The following is a 19,642-nucleotide window of genomic DNA, read 5'->3' as shown; positions in this document are numbered from 1 at the left end:
TGAATGTGCCAGTCCCTCTGTATTTTGAGGGGGGAAGGGTACCACCAGTGGTAAGAAGTCACAGTGTTAATCTGTTACTATGCTTTTTCACAGGGCTCCACTGTGTGCATGGAGCAGCATCATGGGTTTCTTCAAGTCTGTCCGTATCTGGACACCTTTTAGCAATGAAGAAAGTCATGAGGGGGAAAAAAGTGAAGGCAGTTCTTTTGAAGGGATACAAATTAATGGTGTGACAAATGAGGAAAAAATACCAAGGTTCTGACTATTCTGATTTTAGGAAAAATTTCTTCACCAAAAGTGTTATCAGGCATTGAAACAGGCTGCCCAGGGAAGTATTTGAATCACCACCCCTGAAGGTATATGAAAGATGTGTCAATGTGGCACTTAGGGATATGGGTTAGTGGTGGAATTGGCAGTGCTGGATTAGTGGTTGAACTTGATGATCTTAGAGGTTTTCCAACCTAAATTATTCTATGATTTTATTAAATGCTTTGAAGAGGAGCAGACATACATTTGGTTTCAATTTAGTCAGTACTAAATTGAAGTACTACCTAAGAAGTAGATTTTTTTTCCCAAAGGACAAGAAAAGTTATGCCTCCACTATAAGTGGATGATTGAAGCCTCATGTTTTATAAATACATGGCAGAAAAGACAACAGTTACAAGGGCATTTGTGTCTGATTATGCTTTTTTTTTTTACTGCAACTATCCCTTACAAGACTGTGAGAAGACTTAAGCTGTTAGGAGACTAATGGTAAGCTTAGCAAAGAGATGCTGTGTTAGTTTCTTGTCTTACAAAAGACTTTTGAGATTGTCATGTGTGATGGTTGTGGTACTATACCTAACCTCATTTGAAAGAAAAACAACCAGAAGAACACAATAAGAGTTAAAAGATGTATTACCACTTTTTTGATCAAAGTAAAGGGGAGATAAGACTAAATTGCAAAGCATTCTTTTTAAGAGCTATTTTGACAATGTGTTACCATCACACAGGAAGGGGTATGGAAGCACCAGGAAATAGAGCCCTGGTGCTCTAAAATCTAAGATTTTTTTTTTTTAGGACGAGATTTCTCACAGTATTTGGGGAGACGAAATCTTAAGCACAGGGCAAAAATAAACCAACTGTATTAAAGTGTCTTTCTGTTTATGGTTGTGTTTACTTTTGTATCGTTTTGCTAAGATCAGCCATGGAAAACAAATGCAAATCTGTCAGGTACCTAAACTTTTTAAAAACCAGAGAGAACAGATGGGTGTTTATGAAAAATGAACTATCTCATTCAGAGTATGACAGGATATGAGTGTGACAGGCAAAGAAAGTAGATTATAGAAAATAATCACACACATGAAAAGTCACACCTGGTGAACAATGTAGTAGTTTACTAGGATCAGGATTGCTTTTTTTCCTAAAGGCACTGGGAAGATCAGAAAGCAGGAGAATTCACCACTATCATTCCCTGTTTTATGTTATAAGCTATTAAACGTGCTCTGATGGCATCTTATCTTCATGAGAAACCCATTTTTTTCACTGATACTCTCAACCGTACAAAAACTTTACCATTTTTGTTTAGAAGGAAAAATATTATTACTTCATAATGAACGTAACATTTTTCTTATTTATCTGTGCTTTTCTGTCTCTAGGAGTTGAGTGACTTCCAATATTAACAGAGAGGTAGTATTAATCCTTTGCAAATAGAGGAATCAGCATGTGATGGAAGTCACTTGCTCTGAAAATATGCAGCTGGTATGATTCTAAGTGCCATATCAAGCCTCCCAACCTGAGTGGCTTAATGAGTATGGCATTCTCAGTCGCTGGAATGCTAAACCTGGGTAGAAGAGGCAGAATCTGTCTAAAGGCAAATGTTATCAGGCTGCTGGCATATAAAATTGAAAATCTTATATGGAACCTGTTCTCATTTAAAAAGTGCATAGAAAATGAAAATCTCTGTCGATAAATATATGGAAGAAAAAGAAACTACTTTAACTTAATATGTGTACATTGTCTATCTCTGTAGTCTCATGGCATTGACTGTCTCCACTGCCTTTCTGGAAAGAGGTGGAATTATGGACAGCTTTCAGCTATGTGCTCAGCATGTGAGAAAAAGGAACATTTGAGATTAGGAGTTATTAAGAAAAAAACCTGAGGGGATTATTACACTATTGTATCAGGCAATTGTGTATCCATATCTTGAAAGCTGTATATTCTGTAAAAAGGACATATTCAAAAAATATATTTTAAAAGGCACGTGAGTTTGAGAAAGGGGAAAAAAAGAGAGGCCTGTAAATAGTTTTAAAGAGAATTTCAAAGTCATATGACAAAACCAGACTACTATTTTGACCAATACTACAGTGCAGACTCAATTCAATACACTTACATTCATTTTTGCTTAGAGAAGCTGGTAAGCACTTTATTCTTACCCAGAATTTAAGAACGTTTAAAATTTAGTTTGAGTTTTAAATAGTTTGATGATTGAGAGATTTATTTTTTTAAAACCAACATTAATTTAGCTGATCTTTTCTGAAATAGTGTTTTTTGTTCTATCTTTCTTCATTGTAACTGATACCTGTATGTGTTGGAGATGGAAAAGTATGAGGCTTCTCCATCTACCTCCTTCAACTTTTGAGTAGTTATTTGGCTTTACAATACAAAGGTTTTTTCTTATTTTTTTTTTCTTCTTTGTCTTGTTTTCCCCCTTCTTCTACTGACATGTAAAAAAATCCTGAACTAGAGTATACTCTTGCATGAATTACATGAAACATTCTTCACTGAGAAGTTTGGAAAGTTTATCTTCCTACAGTTTTTGTTATGTATGGTTTTGTGTTGTTAAGCCAAAAATATATCAATCTTCTATAATACAAATCTTTCTTTCTTTTCTAGGCAGGTTTCAAACGTAGCTATTTTGCTTGTTGGTAATTTCTGTCTCTCCTAATTAGTTTTGTGTATTGCTAATTTTTCCCCTTAATTTGTATGCATTGAATTGACTTTAATTAAACCTCCTTGACAGACGGCTTTTTCCTTTATTCCCATAATTTCTTTTTTCTTAATCCTGACACATCACAAAATGTCTGCTTTCATTTACTCTGGCATCAATTCACTGTAATTCCATCAGAGTCACTGGAGTTACTTTGAATTTACTGCTTTATAAACAAGAACAAAATTTGTTCCCATGATTGACAATTACAGACATCTCAATAGAGGTAAAAACCACAAAGCTTTCCAAAATAATATTCAGTCTTTACTCTTAATGGGTTTCATGTCACCAAGGAATGTGACAAGTGATTTTGCCAGTGACCATGTGGTGGGAAAAGAAATCTAAATGCGTGAATGTAAGAATTCGTTATTACTAATGAGCAACCTTACAAATTAGCATATTCTGACATAATGGGAGCCTAGTACAAGTCAGACTCTTCGTTTTAAGGAGTACACCACGAGATTTTTTTTTTTCTTTCCCTGAAATAAGAGAGTAGGACCACCTCAAGGATATTTTAAGTGGTTATACTTCCCTCTGGTCAGTAATCACTACTTTCTGATGCAGTAGAGAGTACCTTTATCTTATCTATGAAATCATATGTTGTAGCTAATTGCTTCTGAGTGGTGTGAAGGCATTTGGCAATTAAAACTTCACAGTGATTTTTATTTACCCTTCAGGAGAGGGCATTTTGTCTCTTTACTGCAAAAGATTAAGCAAAAGAAAAGGTGTGTGTAATATTTACATTTCTACCAATGTCTGAAATGTCAGTAGTTCAGGTCCCAAAGGTTAAAGTGCTATTTCCTGATCTTTAATGAACTTTCACTATTGTTCTGCAGAAAAATGGAAAGGAAGAGGAAGAGCGGGGTCGCATTTTGAGTCAGCGCGCAGAAGGAGTAGAGCTGTCCTTTATCATATCTCTGGACATCTACAAAGAAGAGAGAAGAACAAATTAAAAATTAATAATGTATGTGTACTTCTTCTCTTGTATTTTTTTTTCAAAATGTACTCTTTTCACTGTCTTAAAAAAACCCCAAGCAATTAAAAGGGCTGCAAAAGGTCACTGAGTACCTGAGAAATATCTGAGCCATAATTTTACAGTGGCAAAAGGATTAGAATGCATTTCACTTAAGTGCAGTTCTGCCTACTATAGCATTTGTTACCATACAGCAAGACTGCATTTAGTCATACTGTAAACAGATATTTACTTAATGCCAGGAAAGCCACATTATAAAGTTTCTCAGAACTTAATTTTAGGTTCCAATTTGTCTTGTCATCCCAATAACTTCATTTCATTTATTTCTATTTGCTGAAAAGGTAATGAAGAAATTCAAGGTATTGCTGTAGCTGAAAACCTCCATGTGATTAAGCTCCAAAAGTCACATGTCATTTAGGGAACTTTGGATGCTAATTTCTCCAACTTTGTGCTGAGTATATCATCTTTTCATTTCCTGGCAGAAGTAGTAATATTTCTTTCTTTAAATTACTTCTGTGTTCCCCAGTAACTATAACTAATAAATTTACAAAACATCCTATGAATGTTGCTAACACCAAATCAAACAATAGACAAAGCCAACAATATAGCAACAGAAAGACTTCTAAGGAAATGCTCATGAGAAAAAATAACTCTCCTGCTCTATGGAACTATGTTTCAGGAGAAAAGTTAATGCAAAGATAGAGATACAAATGAAATCAGTATGTTCACATAAAATTTGCTAAAATAATATTAGAGAGCCTGTTCCAACATAGAGTTGTTAGAAGCAGGGGTAGAAAAACCAGTTTTTCTTAAAATCTCAAAACAGTAGTTAGTCTCTTGTTTAGCTTAAAAAAGCTAAAATCTTTGACAGAGAAACAAGAAAATGGTCTTGGTTTGTTTGTTTGTTTGTTTTTTTAGCAAATAGGGGAGGATGAAAGACAGACAATGGAAAAAATACCAACAGATATAGAACATGAACACTCTGAAAGATGATCTGCCACCGGGCATGTTCCTTTTATTGGTTACCAAAATTAAGCAACAGTGCAGCTACATCCTCCTAAATATTATTACATTAGAAATTAAAGCAGAAAAAACTTGGTATAGATTGAAGAGATTAAAATACACAACTGGAATATATCTCATAGGGCATACAGTCACTTCCACTGAATAAAATATTAAATGCTGAAAATGTTAAAAAGAGCTAAAAATGTTTAATGTTGAAAAAGTGTAATAATAAAAATACGTGCCAAAATACCAGATCTTCCAGGGACATTTTCATTGCATAGTAATACGATAATATTTTTTAGGAACATGACTTTTAAATAGCTTTTGGTGACTTACCTGTGCTGTCAAAATCCTAACGCAGATGTTATTTTACCATTGTAAAACATTTATTTAAACTAATTTATTAAAACTAATTTACTACCTTTAGTATTGATTTTTTAGCTATGGATTGGAAATAATAAGGGGAACATTTTCTTTCCTGTGATTAAAAATGAGCTAAAGTTAACAATGGTGAGAATTCAGCCACTTTGATTCATGAATGATAACAAGAGTAGGGAAGGCAATGACATCAGTATTTCAAAGGAAATACACAAGAGAAAGACTGTGACAAGGCAAATGTAGTCCACAGTCATGCAGATTTTATTGTCATGTTGAATAACTTCAAGATCAGAAGTAATTTAGCTTGCTGAATACACAAGATTGTTTTGTGAGGCTCTTTGTTACTGGAACAGCACTTAACCAGGAGCACAATAACAGTGAGCAGAATTTTGTTAGTAAGTAATACATGATGGTTCACATCCCACATACTGCTTTTTGGGAGAGTACATGTTTTTGTTAAAACTGTGAAAGATGAAAGCTAAGAATTTCTAAGCTGATGCTTAACACTGAAGTCTTGGTTGCAGAAAACATAGCTAGTTAGACAAAGACTCAAGACAAAGATAGATATAGTCTAATGTTGAAGGTAGTCAGTTCTGGAGTTATTTATGGTGGATCTACCTTAGCATTTTGGTTTAGATCAGGAGTGCAATTTTAAAGAGAATCAAAAAGTTATTCCTACTAATTTGGTTCACGTGAACTTGCCTGCCATCGATGAAACTAAATGAGGAGAGGTGCTCCAAGTACAGGAGCTGTTTAGCCCATGGAACCAAGCTAAAGCTAGTCTGAAAAAACCTGCTCACAGCTCTAAAATATGTATAGGAAGGATGTTTTGTCTTCAGTACCACCTATTCTTTTCTATATGTTTCTATTTGCAGTACTACGTCCTTGCACATACGAAGTTCTGACCTATCTGACTAAAGAAATAACATTGTTCTTCATTCAGAATTAATCCAACAGAGGAAGAAATAGTTTGCCAGATTCAGTCCCCTCTTCATTCTCTTTAATCTGTACCTCATTAATCCTCTTTCTGTCCAACATTCACAAAAGTTATTCCATGAACAGAACCATCTGTCTAAATAAGTGTGAGGACTACATTAGGAAGAAAAAAAAAACATTAGTTCTTGTCTGCGTATGAGTATGTATATTTCATTATGGTTTTGTAAAAAAAAACAAACCAAAAAACCAAAAGAACACACCTAATGACTGCATTGGAAGAAATGCTTCTGCATGATCAAATATTGGTTTGTCTCATTTAATTTTTTTCTTTCTTTTTCAGAATGTTTTTGTAGATAAACCAGCATTTCCAGAATACAAAGTCTCAGATGCAAAAAAATCCAAATTCATACTTTTGCATTTTAGCACTTTTAAAGCTGGCTGGGACTGGCTTATTTTACTGGCAACGTTTTATGTTGCTGTAACTGTACCTTACAATGTTTCCTTTATTGGCCATGATGAGCTGTCTACAACTCGAAGCACAACTGTCAGTGACATTGCAGTGGAAATTCTCTTTATCATCGGTAAGATATGTTTGGGATTTGTTTGGGATCTCTGTTTTGACATTTAGGGTTTTCACAGAATATATAATTTAGAAAAGGAAATAATCACCACTTTCCTGACTTTGAAGAAAATCAATTTTAGCTGTATAGCTTGATATTTTTTTCTGAACTTTAGATCACTTTTTTTCCCCCTTTTTCTTTTTTTTTTTCTCTAAATTGGCTGTTACTCTAAAGAGACCTTTGATCTCAAGGAAGATTGAAAACCCTTGCTTCACACTGTCGATGCCTAAACCTTCTCAATATAGGGATGTGCCCTGAAATCACTACAGTTTTGCCCATAATGTACTTTTTTTTTTTAAGATTATTTTTCACAGATACTTAGAAGAGCCCTGGACCACAAGCTGAAGATGAGTAGATTTTAAAAACTAATGACATAAGATTAAAACCCATACTACAATAACACAAGTGTACAATATCAATAAGCTATACTGACAACGGGGTTAGAATATAAGAAGTTGGAGTTTGTCATCTGGTCCATTCTCTAATCTTTTTATTTCCATGATGGATTTAATTCTTATATCTTAAAAGAATTAGAAAGAAACAAGGTCATATCTAATAGTGACTTTGTAGCCAAGGGGTTTTTTTTATATCTTTTTTTCAATTTTTCTGAATATGGAAAAGAATTTCTGAATAGAGTCAACCAGATTTTTCCCAAAATTTTTACTGTTATAATACCACTCATTGCTGTCACACTGACAAACCATAGCTCAGATCTGTTGATAACAGGCAGGTGGAGAATCTTATTTTTAAGAAATAAGCAAAGTTAAGTATGTCTTTCTTGAATATGAAAAGGCTTTGGATGGGTTCTGAAAGAGAAAGAAAATTAACAAAAGAATAAAATCACTCTCAGATTAGAACCTTTTTTTCCACTTTTCTCTGTTTTTTTTTTTCATGAAAAAATGCAACTTAGCTTAAGCATTAAAAGCAATGTTATTATCTTCTCTAGGAAAAATAAAGAGAACTGAAACGTCATAAACACTAAACAGTAACTCAGAATGTCTTTAGTTTAACAGAAGATTTTCTTGTGAAAATTTTGAAAAGTTTCTTCGTTTCTGTCAGTTTTACTGTAGAGAGTAAGACCAGTAGGCAATGTGACTGAAGGAATAATCAGATGTTATGATGGATAAATATTTGTTTCCTCCTTTGGTCATTGTTTTTTCAGTATATTTACGATCTAATTTTCCTTTTTTAGATCACTATTAGATCTTGGTGGACTCTTTCATGTTAATACAAACAATTCACATTCAAAGATACTCAAGCACTGCAGTAAGAAACTTACATTGTGCAAGACCATCAGAATCATCTTTTGTCTTACATAAAAAGAGTGAGGTTATGAGTCTAGTCAATCATAAATTAATCTATGTTCCATTTTAAAGAATACAAAATAAATAATTCCACTTGATGTACCTGGGCAACATTTAAAAAAAGTAGACTCAAAGTTATGATATTTTAATAATGGTTGTATCCTTCATCCTACATCAGTGTAGATAACTGGTTTGTGTTATAAGAGTGTTTATTTGAATATAAATACAAGAGAGTATACTCTGTATCTAATTGATTTATATAGTGCAGTATTCATTTGAAGCATGACCGTGTACTGCTCAGTGTTCCTTTTCTGGTTACATATTTTGCTGGAAATATGGAGTCTTTATATTAGTAACTCAAAAGCAATGACAATAGAGTAGCTGGGTAAGAAAAATAAAATGAAAAAGATTTTCTGAAATGTTACTTCATATTTTCCTATGAGACTTTTAGGTCTATCATCCAGGAAATTAAACCATGGTTGTAACTAAACACCTGCAAAGAAATGTGTATGAAGTACTAGAAAAGACTTTTCCTAATCATGTTACTGGTAACCACAAGCACTGTACTGTAGCATATCAATATTCCCTTCCCCACAGTTTGAATAATGGTTCAATTTTCTCCAGAATCATTGTTTCTAAAGTTATTACCTGTTTTAAAATCTGTAGCTCTGAGGAAAGGTTTATAGAGTATTCCAGGACATTCTCATACTGCATTTAAATCTCTGCAGTGAATTTAAAGAAATAGTGTGTTTATAATAATCTCCCCATAGTACCTTGTCCAATAAAATGTTGAATTAATATGTCTCAGAACATGTGTAACTATATTGAAAGTAGAAAGATTGACAGCATACTTAAATTTCAGTATAAGTTTCAGGGCATTTATTGCACTGTGGCTCCAACAAGCACATTTGATGGATGTGCTCTGGGAAAAGTCAGTGAGGAACTCTGTGTAAAATTCTTCTTATGCTGCTGCCTCAGAAAGTCAGTGGGAAGATCTATCTGAGAGAGGGTCTTGAGTTGTATTACAGCTCTGTAATCATGGATTGAGGTATCACAACAGTAGTCATGGATTGGAGAAATAGAGTTTATCTTCTTTGATTTTATTTAGATTTGCAGCATATAGAGTAATATTCCTTTTATGAACATGAACATTTATTTGGACTTGACATGGTCTTTGTTTTTTAGCTGTGTTATCCAAGGGCATGGAGACATGACAAAAAAATGTAATAATAAGGGGTAGAGATATTGTCTGTACATAAGTTCAAGCAACATAAGAGGGTAGACGCTAAGGGTTTCCTTTATGCGGAAGAGTTTGAATAAGTTAGTGGCTAAAAAATCTTTTAGTCTTATCCAAGACTGACCATGTGTGTCACCTGTGCTTAAGCATGATAAAAATACTACTTATAGAAGTGTTGTCCTTACTTGGGTTGCTTACAAATTACAGTGTTGATATGAATTAAATTATTTATGGAAAAGAGTACATCTAGCTAGAGGTTTGACTGCTTTAGCCTTTAAAGTTCTCTAACACATAGCCAAAAGATAAAAAAATAATAACAACCCATTTTGTGATGCTTTTGGGGGAGAGGTTGAAGGGGAAACATGATTAAGTCTTCTCAAATTAAGTTAAATTTTACACTTGATCTTTCCTATATATGCAGTGCTTTGATAACTTGTGTGATGTGATGTTTGAGTGTACTTTCACATCTGTTATTCTTTGTAATGTGTGCAAACATTCTCTGACATCCCCTGTAAATAAATCTTTTGTTTCCTCTAACCAAAGATAGACTTTAGTTTTATAGATTTTTGTGTTTCATGTATTCAAAAATCATAAATAGGTGCAGAGAAAACTTTTTTAGCATTAATGTATTTAAGCAAACACAAAAATAATTATCTTAAGAAATGTTTCAGCTAGTGAGTGATATTACCTGCTTTATTGCACTATTTGCTTAAAAGTTTATGTCCCTATGTTTGCCTATGCACTAGCTGGGTCCTTCATTTGTGGATAGGGATGTCTGGAGCCTGAAGTTTTGATATTTCTAAGAAGCATAATGGATTTTGGTTACTTTTCAACAATATTTGTAAATTTTTCTGTTTTCTGGAGAAAAAAGATGGGAGAATCTCTCACCAAGTTCATTCCATTTAATTAGTTACAATCTCCCGTTGCATAACTACTTCCATAACTATCCGGTGTGGTGTTTTTGTTTCTGCATCAGTTTCATTCCAGTTTTCATATATTGTCTTTCTCTATCTGTTTTGCATTTTTAAAACATTGTTGAACATCTTAATTGAAGAAAGTAACAATGCCTGAAAGATTATCAGTACTTTATTGCTCACTCACAGGACTATTTGAATAGGATGCCTTCAACAGGAGTTGAGATCAATGCCGTGGTTCAGCAAAAATATCTATAGGCTTTCAGGCTAATGGTAATGCATTATTTGATGAATAAGATCAAAGGTGTCTTTTTGTATTCTAAAGTGGTCAGGAACAACAATAGAGAGAAGTGCTCAGTTTTCTTTCTGGATCATCTAGTTTTAGTATAAGAAACACTGGATATTAATTATAGCTGTAAAATTAGACTTTTTATAAACACACTGGCAACATTATTTTAAGTGATTTTCTAAAATGTACTAATTTGCTGCCTGTGGAAAAAAAAGCACATACCCATCCCTTTCTACACTCTTTGCAGACATACTCTCACCTGAGGACTTTACCTATGGCGCACTTTCAAGAGAAAACTGATCATGATGACTAAGATTTCTTCTGTTTGTATGTGTATTTCTCTCTCTAGTTAAATGCTATTTAACAAAGTGTTTTAGCAGCAATTTCTGTTTTTTTAAGCACATGTTTTGAAGCTCTGAAACTTGGATTTGTGCAGCAAGATACTGTAGATTAAAGAGACTTCTGGTCCCTTTAAGTATCTATCACAAATGTAAATGACTCAAAATCATTCAAAAACTGTTTTAAATCATGTGAAGTCCTTAAGTCTCAGATGTTTAATATGTAGAGATTTAAAAATATGCATAAACCCAGTAGAAATTCATACCATCATTGATGACTTACACAATCATTTAAGTGTGCATGTTACTGTACCGAAAATAACATATTTTGAATGAAATTTGTTGGAAAAGATGAGGAAGTATTAAATGCTATAGATTTCATTAGATTGCTTTAAATTTGAAGGTTTGCTTTCTTTTTCCTCTCATGTTGTTTTTCGTTATTATAATATTTACCATTTCCTATCTTTGCCAGTACACAGAAGGTCATGTAAAACCAAATCTGTGTCTAGGGGACCTCATATCTAGAAGAACTTGTGCATTTTGGAAGGAAATGGCAGTGTTTTGAACCATATTTAAGAAAGTGTGCTTTCAGGCCATAGTATGCTAAAATTCAGGTAAACACCAAGGGATTGGTTTGAAATTATCTCTGGGAATTTATTTCTGAGCAACAAATGGTCTCATCTGTGAAAGCATATGAACAAAACTTGAAAACAGACTGACATTGTTGATATACTTAGTATCTGAGAGGGAAGGTCATAATGAAATGTCCATGGTCTATGGATTACACAGTACATGAAACAGTAAAAAATATTTATGCTGAAAAACAGTAATAAATTTCCTAAAGATTCTCACTCAAAGTATCAAATTGAGATAGGCAAGACCACAATAATGTTAGACATTTTTCCAATAAGCTTCCTTGCACACCTTGTAAGGAGAACAGATGCTTGTCTGCATACTAGATGCTGTTTCCACGCACAAAAACATCCACCTGGTATAAAGGAGACAAGTATAAGACATAAGAAGTGATTATTTCATTGAAACATCTCTGTATCTTCAGATAGATGCAGATAAATATTATGATAATGGAGATACCCTGCAAATTTTACTTGTATTGGCTCTGCTGACTTCTCTTCATTTGCAGAGGTGTGATGTCGTTGTTAAACATCAGTAGCCAGCTTCTCATAGAATGGAAAAATGTCTGCTTGTAGATCTAACCAAAGATTTAAGAAATCAATTCTCCAAAATGTCACTTACTACCCCTGAAGTGGGGAGATTCCTTATAGTTAAGCCAAGAAAAGTGCTCATCTGAGAACTCCTGCTTTTCCTGAGGCCAGAATGAATGACATTGATGTAAACTGCTTTTGAACTGCTTACAGGAAGTGATCCTTATGTATTTTGCCAGATACCATCAAAATTAAAGGTAAAATCCGAGAAGTACTGCACAGGCTGCATTCCAAAATCTGATTTTGTGAAGTAATATCTAAAAGAAAACAAGTAGATTATGCAGGATAAAGGCCGTTTAAAAAACACGTGTAACATGACAGGAGCAACTGTTATCTTATATTTCAACTTCTATTAATAAATACAAGTTGAAATATGCAGCATTTCCACGTGTAATTTTTAATGTTCTGGGGAGAGATTGGTAGGCAGCTGGTGGCCTCTGTGCTTCTGGCAAATACAATCACTGTTCCACTTCTCAGCTGTCCTAAAAGAATCTTGTCAGGCTATTTTTCTATCCTTCTTCCTATTTGCAATGAGACTTCTGATATCAGTGATAGGCTTTCTGAGCACTTAAGAGTGCTAAGAGCAACTTAAGGGCTGACTCTGCATCTTTTTTCTCTAAGCTGTGGTGCTACAGTAAAAAAAAAAAAAAAAGTCAGTGGGACAAATCATTTGCTTCACCTATAGTCAATCTACACATTCAGAAATGCTATTAGTAACATTTTTTATGTAGTTTCCACTGTGCTATGTTTCCTTTCAGCAGGTATGCAAAATTAAAACCACCCTCCTATACAGAGTATGACTGACCTGCATTGTAGCTACAATCAGACAAAGTTTGTATTTACATTTACTATCCTATAATGCAATGGTAAAACAAAACTATATTTTTCATATTTTTCAATAAGATTAAATCTTTTAATTAATGATCTAGGTAATTTCCAAGGAAATTATTAGATACTTAATAGTTTACTATAATTTTTTGTGAGTTTGAATGTGGTCTTTCTTCCCTTTCTTTTATTTAATGATTTAGGGATAATGTCTATGTGAAATGTTGTCAAACTGCATGAGGTAAGTTCTGAGAAAAATATTTCAGGTTTCCCCCTTGGAACTGGTCAAAAATTTTAAGTGCATGAAGCAGTTATCCCCCTGCCCACTGAATGTTTTACTTGTTTGATCTTTGCATTGTTTTCTCAATATTTGTGTGAATTGTGTTCATGAAATACCCAACAATTTGCTTCACCCGCATTGAATTTAGTGAAAAGTTAAGTCATATGACTGATGTTTCTTCAGTCTTTGTGATTGCTTTTTTCTGCCATATTTCTGCAGATTCTGTTAAGAAAGTTACCCATGTAGAAACTTCCACACTTCTGCAGTCACAAATACTAGTTTCTTTTCAAGACAGAGTGAGCAGTTCATTTTTCAGAAGTATTTTTAACTCTCTGATTTTCTTTCAAGATTCCAAAGCCTGTATCTTTGTAGAAAAGTCAATGTAATATATTTAACTATTCAATATGTTCATGGGTTGAGTCTGTTTTCAAAAGGCAGAGTTTATAAGAAATAAGAATTTCCCAGTGTCTAGTATGTTACTACAAAGGTCATGATATGTAATGCTTTTCTGGTGTACCAGCTACTGGAACTGAGATTAGCTAATCTCAATTTAACACCCTCATGCTAAAGAAAACAACTTGAAAGGGTGAATCCCAGAGGCTAAAAATCAAGGAAGCAGGTAAAAGAATGTGGCTTTTGGTTTTTTTAGGATTGTGATCTTTTGTTCAGTTTCATGATTTGAATTAATGGGCTCTCAGTACAGTACAGAGTTAAAATAATCCCCTTATTTAACATTGGTGTGCTGGTCGTTCATGTCCACATTAATGGCACAGCAGCCTAAGTATAGAACATACCATGTTAGTGCATTAACACCGACCCCTGGAAGGAGTGACTTTTGTTATAACTGCACCATTGAAACCACTAATCCCTTCAGATTTCAATTTTTTTATATTAATGGATAATTTACCCAAGCAAAACAGTATTTCCACTTGAATATGACATCAACATCCCATTACTTTCCACTGTAAGAACAGACAGTAAGGAAGACCAAAGCAGTCTACCAGTTACAGATAGATTTTGGGAATCAGTTCTGCTATGATCCATCATGCCTCTAGATCTTCCTCCATTAAATCAATAAAAAAGTTTTTATTTTTCAAACAGTAATAAATCAAGCTTGAGAACATATGTCATGGCACTGCCTTAGAACAGGGACTGTGCCACTTCTCAATAGCTATACGATGATGAGCAACTTGGTGTCAAATGGTAAATAAACTCTTCTCACTGGAGAAATTTGACTGGTAAAACAGTTCAGTGCATTCAGTGGTGACTTTAACAGAACAAAGCCTATGAATTATACTCATTCCACACCAGCAGAAGTTTTTTTTTCAGAAGTCCATCATATTACATGATACCATGTGATATCCTTGTGCTGAAAATTTTAAGAATTTGTAGCTTTTAATGTTTCTGTTCTTCATCTGAATTCTAGTCATCCAGCTAAATCCACAGGACTTCTAAAAAATAGCTTAGTTCAATGTACCTTTAAAATGAGTTTCCCAAGCCCTGTGACTGTCCACACAAGCCAAATGGAGTTGTTTGCACAATATTCGGAAACGCTAATGGCCAGGAGAAAATGTTATTTGGGGTTGCACACAAAGAAAATAGGAGGGAGAGGTATATTTGACAGCCATATTTTGCCGTTTAAAATGTACAGTTGCTTAAGGACTAATTCTAATCCTTTTCCATAATTTTCTTTGATGATCATGCTCCTCAATAAGATTCTTTTTTTTTTTCTGTTTAAGCTGGGGGGAGAACAATTTTTCTACTTAACAAAACACCATCCTGGTAGTACAAAAGGGGGTCTTGTATTCCATTTTAGATTTCAAGTCCATTCGGACCTAACATCATAACTTGGTATACTTAATTTCTTAATTTCTAGCAGTATAAAATTTGTCTGTGTGCTTCTTTCTCACTGTTACTTATGTCAACACAATACGACTGAGACTTCAGTTATATGTAGTTTTATATGACCTTTCAGTTAATAAAGATTCTGATAAGAATTAAAAATTTTTACCATCTAGTTCAGTCTTAAAGATAGTATATTTAATCCAGTTATTAATATTAATTTCTGTTTGGCTAAAGCATGTTTTCCTGAAGAACATCAGTTCTTCTTCAAAGACCCTAGAGGAAGAAGAATTCACAACTGTATTCCCTTATGGTTTGTAAAGGGCATATTTCTGTTTGTTTTGGGTTTTTTCATCAAGTTGCAGAAGTGACATCTTGCTAAGTAGTAGTAGTCCTGTTGTTTCAAAATGTTGCTACCTGATGATCTTAGTTAGGGCACACTGGATTGTCAGTTAGGCATCCGATATGACACAACCATACTTTACTGCTTCATCCCAAAATTAGATAAGAAGTATTTATTGAATACATCCATTTTTCCCACAAGATTATTCATAGTTTTTCTCATAATGGCATGCCACTACTACAAAGGAACTAAAGCTACATATTAGAATTTCCTTCCTAAAACTGTAATTTTTCTTCCTCCTGGCTACCAGTGATTTCTTTCTCTTTCCCAATAGGTCTTGATTTTGATGTCAAATTTTCTATAGTTTATATGGTTTTTTACTTAGTATCTGTTCACCATTTGATATATCTTTATTAAAAAGAAAAAAAAATGCTGTTTCTTCAGCAGCTGCATTAGGCTGTTATAAAGACATTATTTTGATATATCATTATTTATATATGTATTTTATTATATATTACAATTTATTCTATAAAGTCCTTACATTTTGGTTAATTAGTACTTAATCTCTGTTGGTTTTATTCTTGCAAAATTTATTTGACTTCATAGTGGCCCAGGTTCTTAAGCAATGGTGTATAATCAGCGTTATTTTCCTTTCCTCTCCTCTATAAACCCACTACTATCTCCCTCACCTTATCCTGTCAGCATCTAAAAGAAAATCATCATGCTAATGTGGTAATAGACGTTTGGAAGGAACACGTTGAGTTAAAAGATCACACTTCCATTTGAATAAATTGCTCCTAGGAGATTTACTAGGAACATCTAAGTTTATATCAGCAGTAGAAAAGAAACAATAACAGTTGATATAGGGACAGGTAAAATGTTCTTCAAGCAATATGGTACTAATATTTCCCGGAATCTTTCCTAAAAGCTCTCTGGCCAGATCCTAATACCATTATCCTTGTATAATTAAATAACATTCTCTCAAATAATCAGATCGATCAAAGAGCTTGGACTTTGGGGAAAGTATTGCTAGCCAAAGACAATCCATGTAAAATCGCATAAAGGAAAATGAAAAAAATAAACAAAATAGAGAAGAGTCAGTCATATCGTCTAGAAGAGGGAGGTGGTGCAGGTAACTGTCTGCTCTGAAGACCAATGGGTTAATATACCTAAATAATCTAGGTTTCAAGCACAGGATTGAATGACTGCAGTCTAAAACATCGTGCATCACCCAATCCCCTGGTTACTGCTTATATGTATACTACTTGCCCTAAAGGTACAGGATTTTTCAACTTCATTTACTTCCCAGTAAAAGAGAGTTAAGACGAGGTATATTACATAGCATTTGCTGAAATCTAAAAGTGTGTCATGGGTAGTTATTGAATCACCTTACTAATCCTAAACAGTAACTTGATCATATGATTAGTCCCAGCAGGTTTGGTTTTGGTTTTTTTTAAATCAAGTCTAACAGAGAAAAAAATGTTGTCACATGAAAATCAGCCGCTTCAGGTAAAAATCCTGTTTATGGATGAAGAGGTTCAGCTGGACATCAGATTTTTTCTTTTAACAGGGACTAGGAATTGAGATTATACAAAACACATATTGTTCTCTTGAAATTGTAAAAGCGGTATTATGTTGGAAATTATCTTAAGGATTAAGTGATTAGCTTGGTGTGTATCAGTTTATGGTTTTCATTCCTTTTAGGATAGCAATCTGCATTATGTACCAAGTAGAATCTCAAATTTTTTTAAGTTTTTTTTCCCTTTGTTGAACGCCAGTTTAAATTGGTGGTTTTATACCATTTACTGAGTGAATGTATCTGTGTGTGAATGTGTGCACAATAGAAATCTAGAAGGGGATGGCTTGGTAGAGAGAGGTGCATGTCATATAGAGCTTTACTTCAAGAGAGGTCACAAAACAGTTTCAAAACCCTAGGGCTTGCTTAGGGTTCCCAGCTCTGTTGTCACCAACTATGAAAAAGTTGCCTTTTCTTAGGAATTGAGCTATCATGCTAGGGCATGGATTCTCACACTGGAAACTTATGAAAAAGAAAATTGTCATGAATAGGGGAGTTAGAATTCTCAAGGAAAGTAATCATTTAGAGCTTTTCGGTTAGATCACGTTACTGGCTTCAGAAATTTGAAATGAAAATATTACAAAAGCATGTAGCCATGGTAATGGCAAACTTGGAAAACATTAGGGTATATTGGTCCCAGTTTTCTGGTGATTACTGATGTGCATACTGTATAAGAGCTTAAATGGAGCAAAATGTATAAATAAATTAGGAACTGCAACTGCATATAGATAACAATTTTAAATTCATTTAATGGCTGAAAAAAAAACGGGATTTTTTTTTATAAAAATGCATTTCCTTTAATCTTTCAGTGTATCTTTGCATGAGATTTAGAGATATCACATTTCTTACAAGATTTTTTTTTTAAATGGATGTGTGCCCATACCTTATCAGTAGTGGAAATAATAGACTGAGAGAATCCCTGCAGATTGGGCTAGTTAGCCATGGGATCCAACCAGAAGACAAGTCATGGGATTTCACAGACTCACTGTTTATTTTCTCTGCACACATCTTAGGAACTTAGTGCCTAACAGGGCTTTTAGGTTTTGTCGTGTGGAAATGGTAGAGAAAGGTGATCAGTCTGCAGGATAAGGAGAAGGAGGAGCAGGACTCAGAGGAGCAGGACTCAAAAACCAAAAGGGAATTGCATCAAGAGGCAACTGTGATCAAGAGGGTGTGTGGAGCAGAAGCCCATTTTTGGACACAATATGTACAGGTGATATGATTTCTTATTCCAAGCCTCTTGAAACTGGAAATCTTGGGTTCTCCCTGTGGAGTGCTTTCAGGTCAAATTCACCTTTGCATTCGACAGAGGCAAAATAACTTGCTTCTTGACAGACTGACACTCTTCACTTAAGGTCCACACAGGCTCACCTGCACAGCAGTGAGTGGGGAAGGAGGAGATCCTAACTGGCTTAAGATGCATGAGTGTTTAACACAAAGGCAGTACACAAGGTGTATCTATGCTAAACACAGTAAAAATCTCTGGAAAAAAAAAGAGATCATGAGAGTCATGTTTATACCTGACTTAAGGACCTTTCTTAAAGCCTCTAAGCTTGCACTAAAGATTTTGTTGTGCTCTTAGAAGTTTCTTGACTCGGGAGTTCTGGGGTTTTTTTTCTTTACAGCTTTCTCAATAAGTACTTTAGCACAGTGGTTAAGCTGTAAATAAGGCTGCCCAGAAGAAATTGTTTACATTCAAGCATAGCTCAGAAAGCTGTCAAGAAATACGAGATGGATCACACCTGCTTTCCACCCTATGGGCTTTTATCTAATAAGTTGGATGCAGAAAGAAGCACTTACCCTTTCCTATCCGATGTTACATATATAACTATTATCTGGTGCTGTTATGCTAAATTGCTTTGATAAGAAGGCAAAAAGAGGTACAGTGCAGAAAAACCTCTAATCTCTTCAGTCTTGCACAGTGAATTGCAGTGCATGTTGATAAACCTTTGGTGTACTGGAGGTCTTAAGGGAATTTAAAGCAAGAATTTCCCTCCATTTCTGTTAAAGTTTTAGTTGTTCCATAAATGCTAATGTGCAATAAGTAAGCAAATCCTTTTTCTGACTTTGATAACAACACTTTGGAATTTCTGAGAGAAATGAGAATGAGAAGTTTCAAAATACTAGTGATGTAAATATCCATGTCTTTCTTACCTCTATCAAGCAAATCTCCATGAAGTAGTTATGTATGTGACTGGTGCTACCATACTGATCTGGAAATGTGAATATTAACCAACTATCTCTGTGAAGCACCTGTGGAGTTAAACTGACTCCCTTGTCAGTGTGAACCATATAAAATTATGCTATTTTCCCATCTTAACTCTATTATTGAAAATTTCATAACAGTTTTGTAGCTTTAAGGGTGCAGAGCCAGTTGAGACTACTTTGTGAGGTAATCTAAAATTTTATATCTCTGATTTTACTTATATGTTCTGTTCAGCCTGAGGATTTAGTTCAATGAAAACAGTAGTTCTTAAAGCATGAACCTGCCATACCTCAGTCCATGGAACTAGATAGCCTGGAATATGTGTGTTGGTAACTTTATTCTAAGGCTTTGCACTAAACCTTAAAGAATTTTCAGGATCAAATGT

General features: G+C 34.2%; 1 protein-coding gene across 1 annotated transcript in view; it reads left to right on the top strand.

Annotated features, from left to right (window-relative positions):
* KCNH8 (potassium voltage-gated channel subfamily H member 8) overlaps positions 1–19,642 on the top strand; it is a 176,194-nt gene that overhangs the window by 80,081 nt on the left and 76,471 nt on the right. The window contains 2 exon segments of the mRNA XM_032713197.1: positions 3,805–3,932; positions 6,601–6,841. Of these exon segments, the coding sequence (XP_032569088.1) occupies positions 3,805–3,932; positions 6,601–6,841 (369 nt within the window).

The sequence above is a fragment of the Chiroxiphia lanceolata genome, chromosome 1 (assembly GCF_009829145.1).
Source record: "Chiroxiphia lanceolata isolate bChiLan1 chromosome 1, bChiLan1.pri, whole genome shotgun sequence".
NCBI lineage: Eukaryota > Metazoa > Chordata > Aves > Passeriformes > Pipridae > Chiroxiphia > Chiroxiphia lanceolata.
This window is presented reverse-complemented; position numbering and strand designations above follow the sequence as displayed.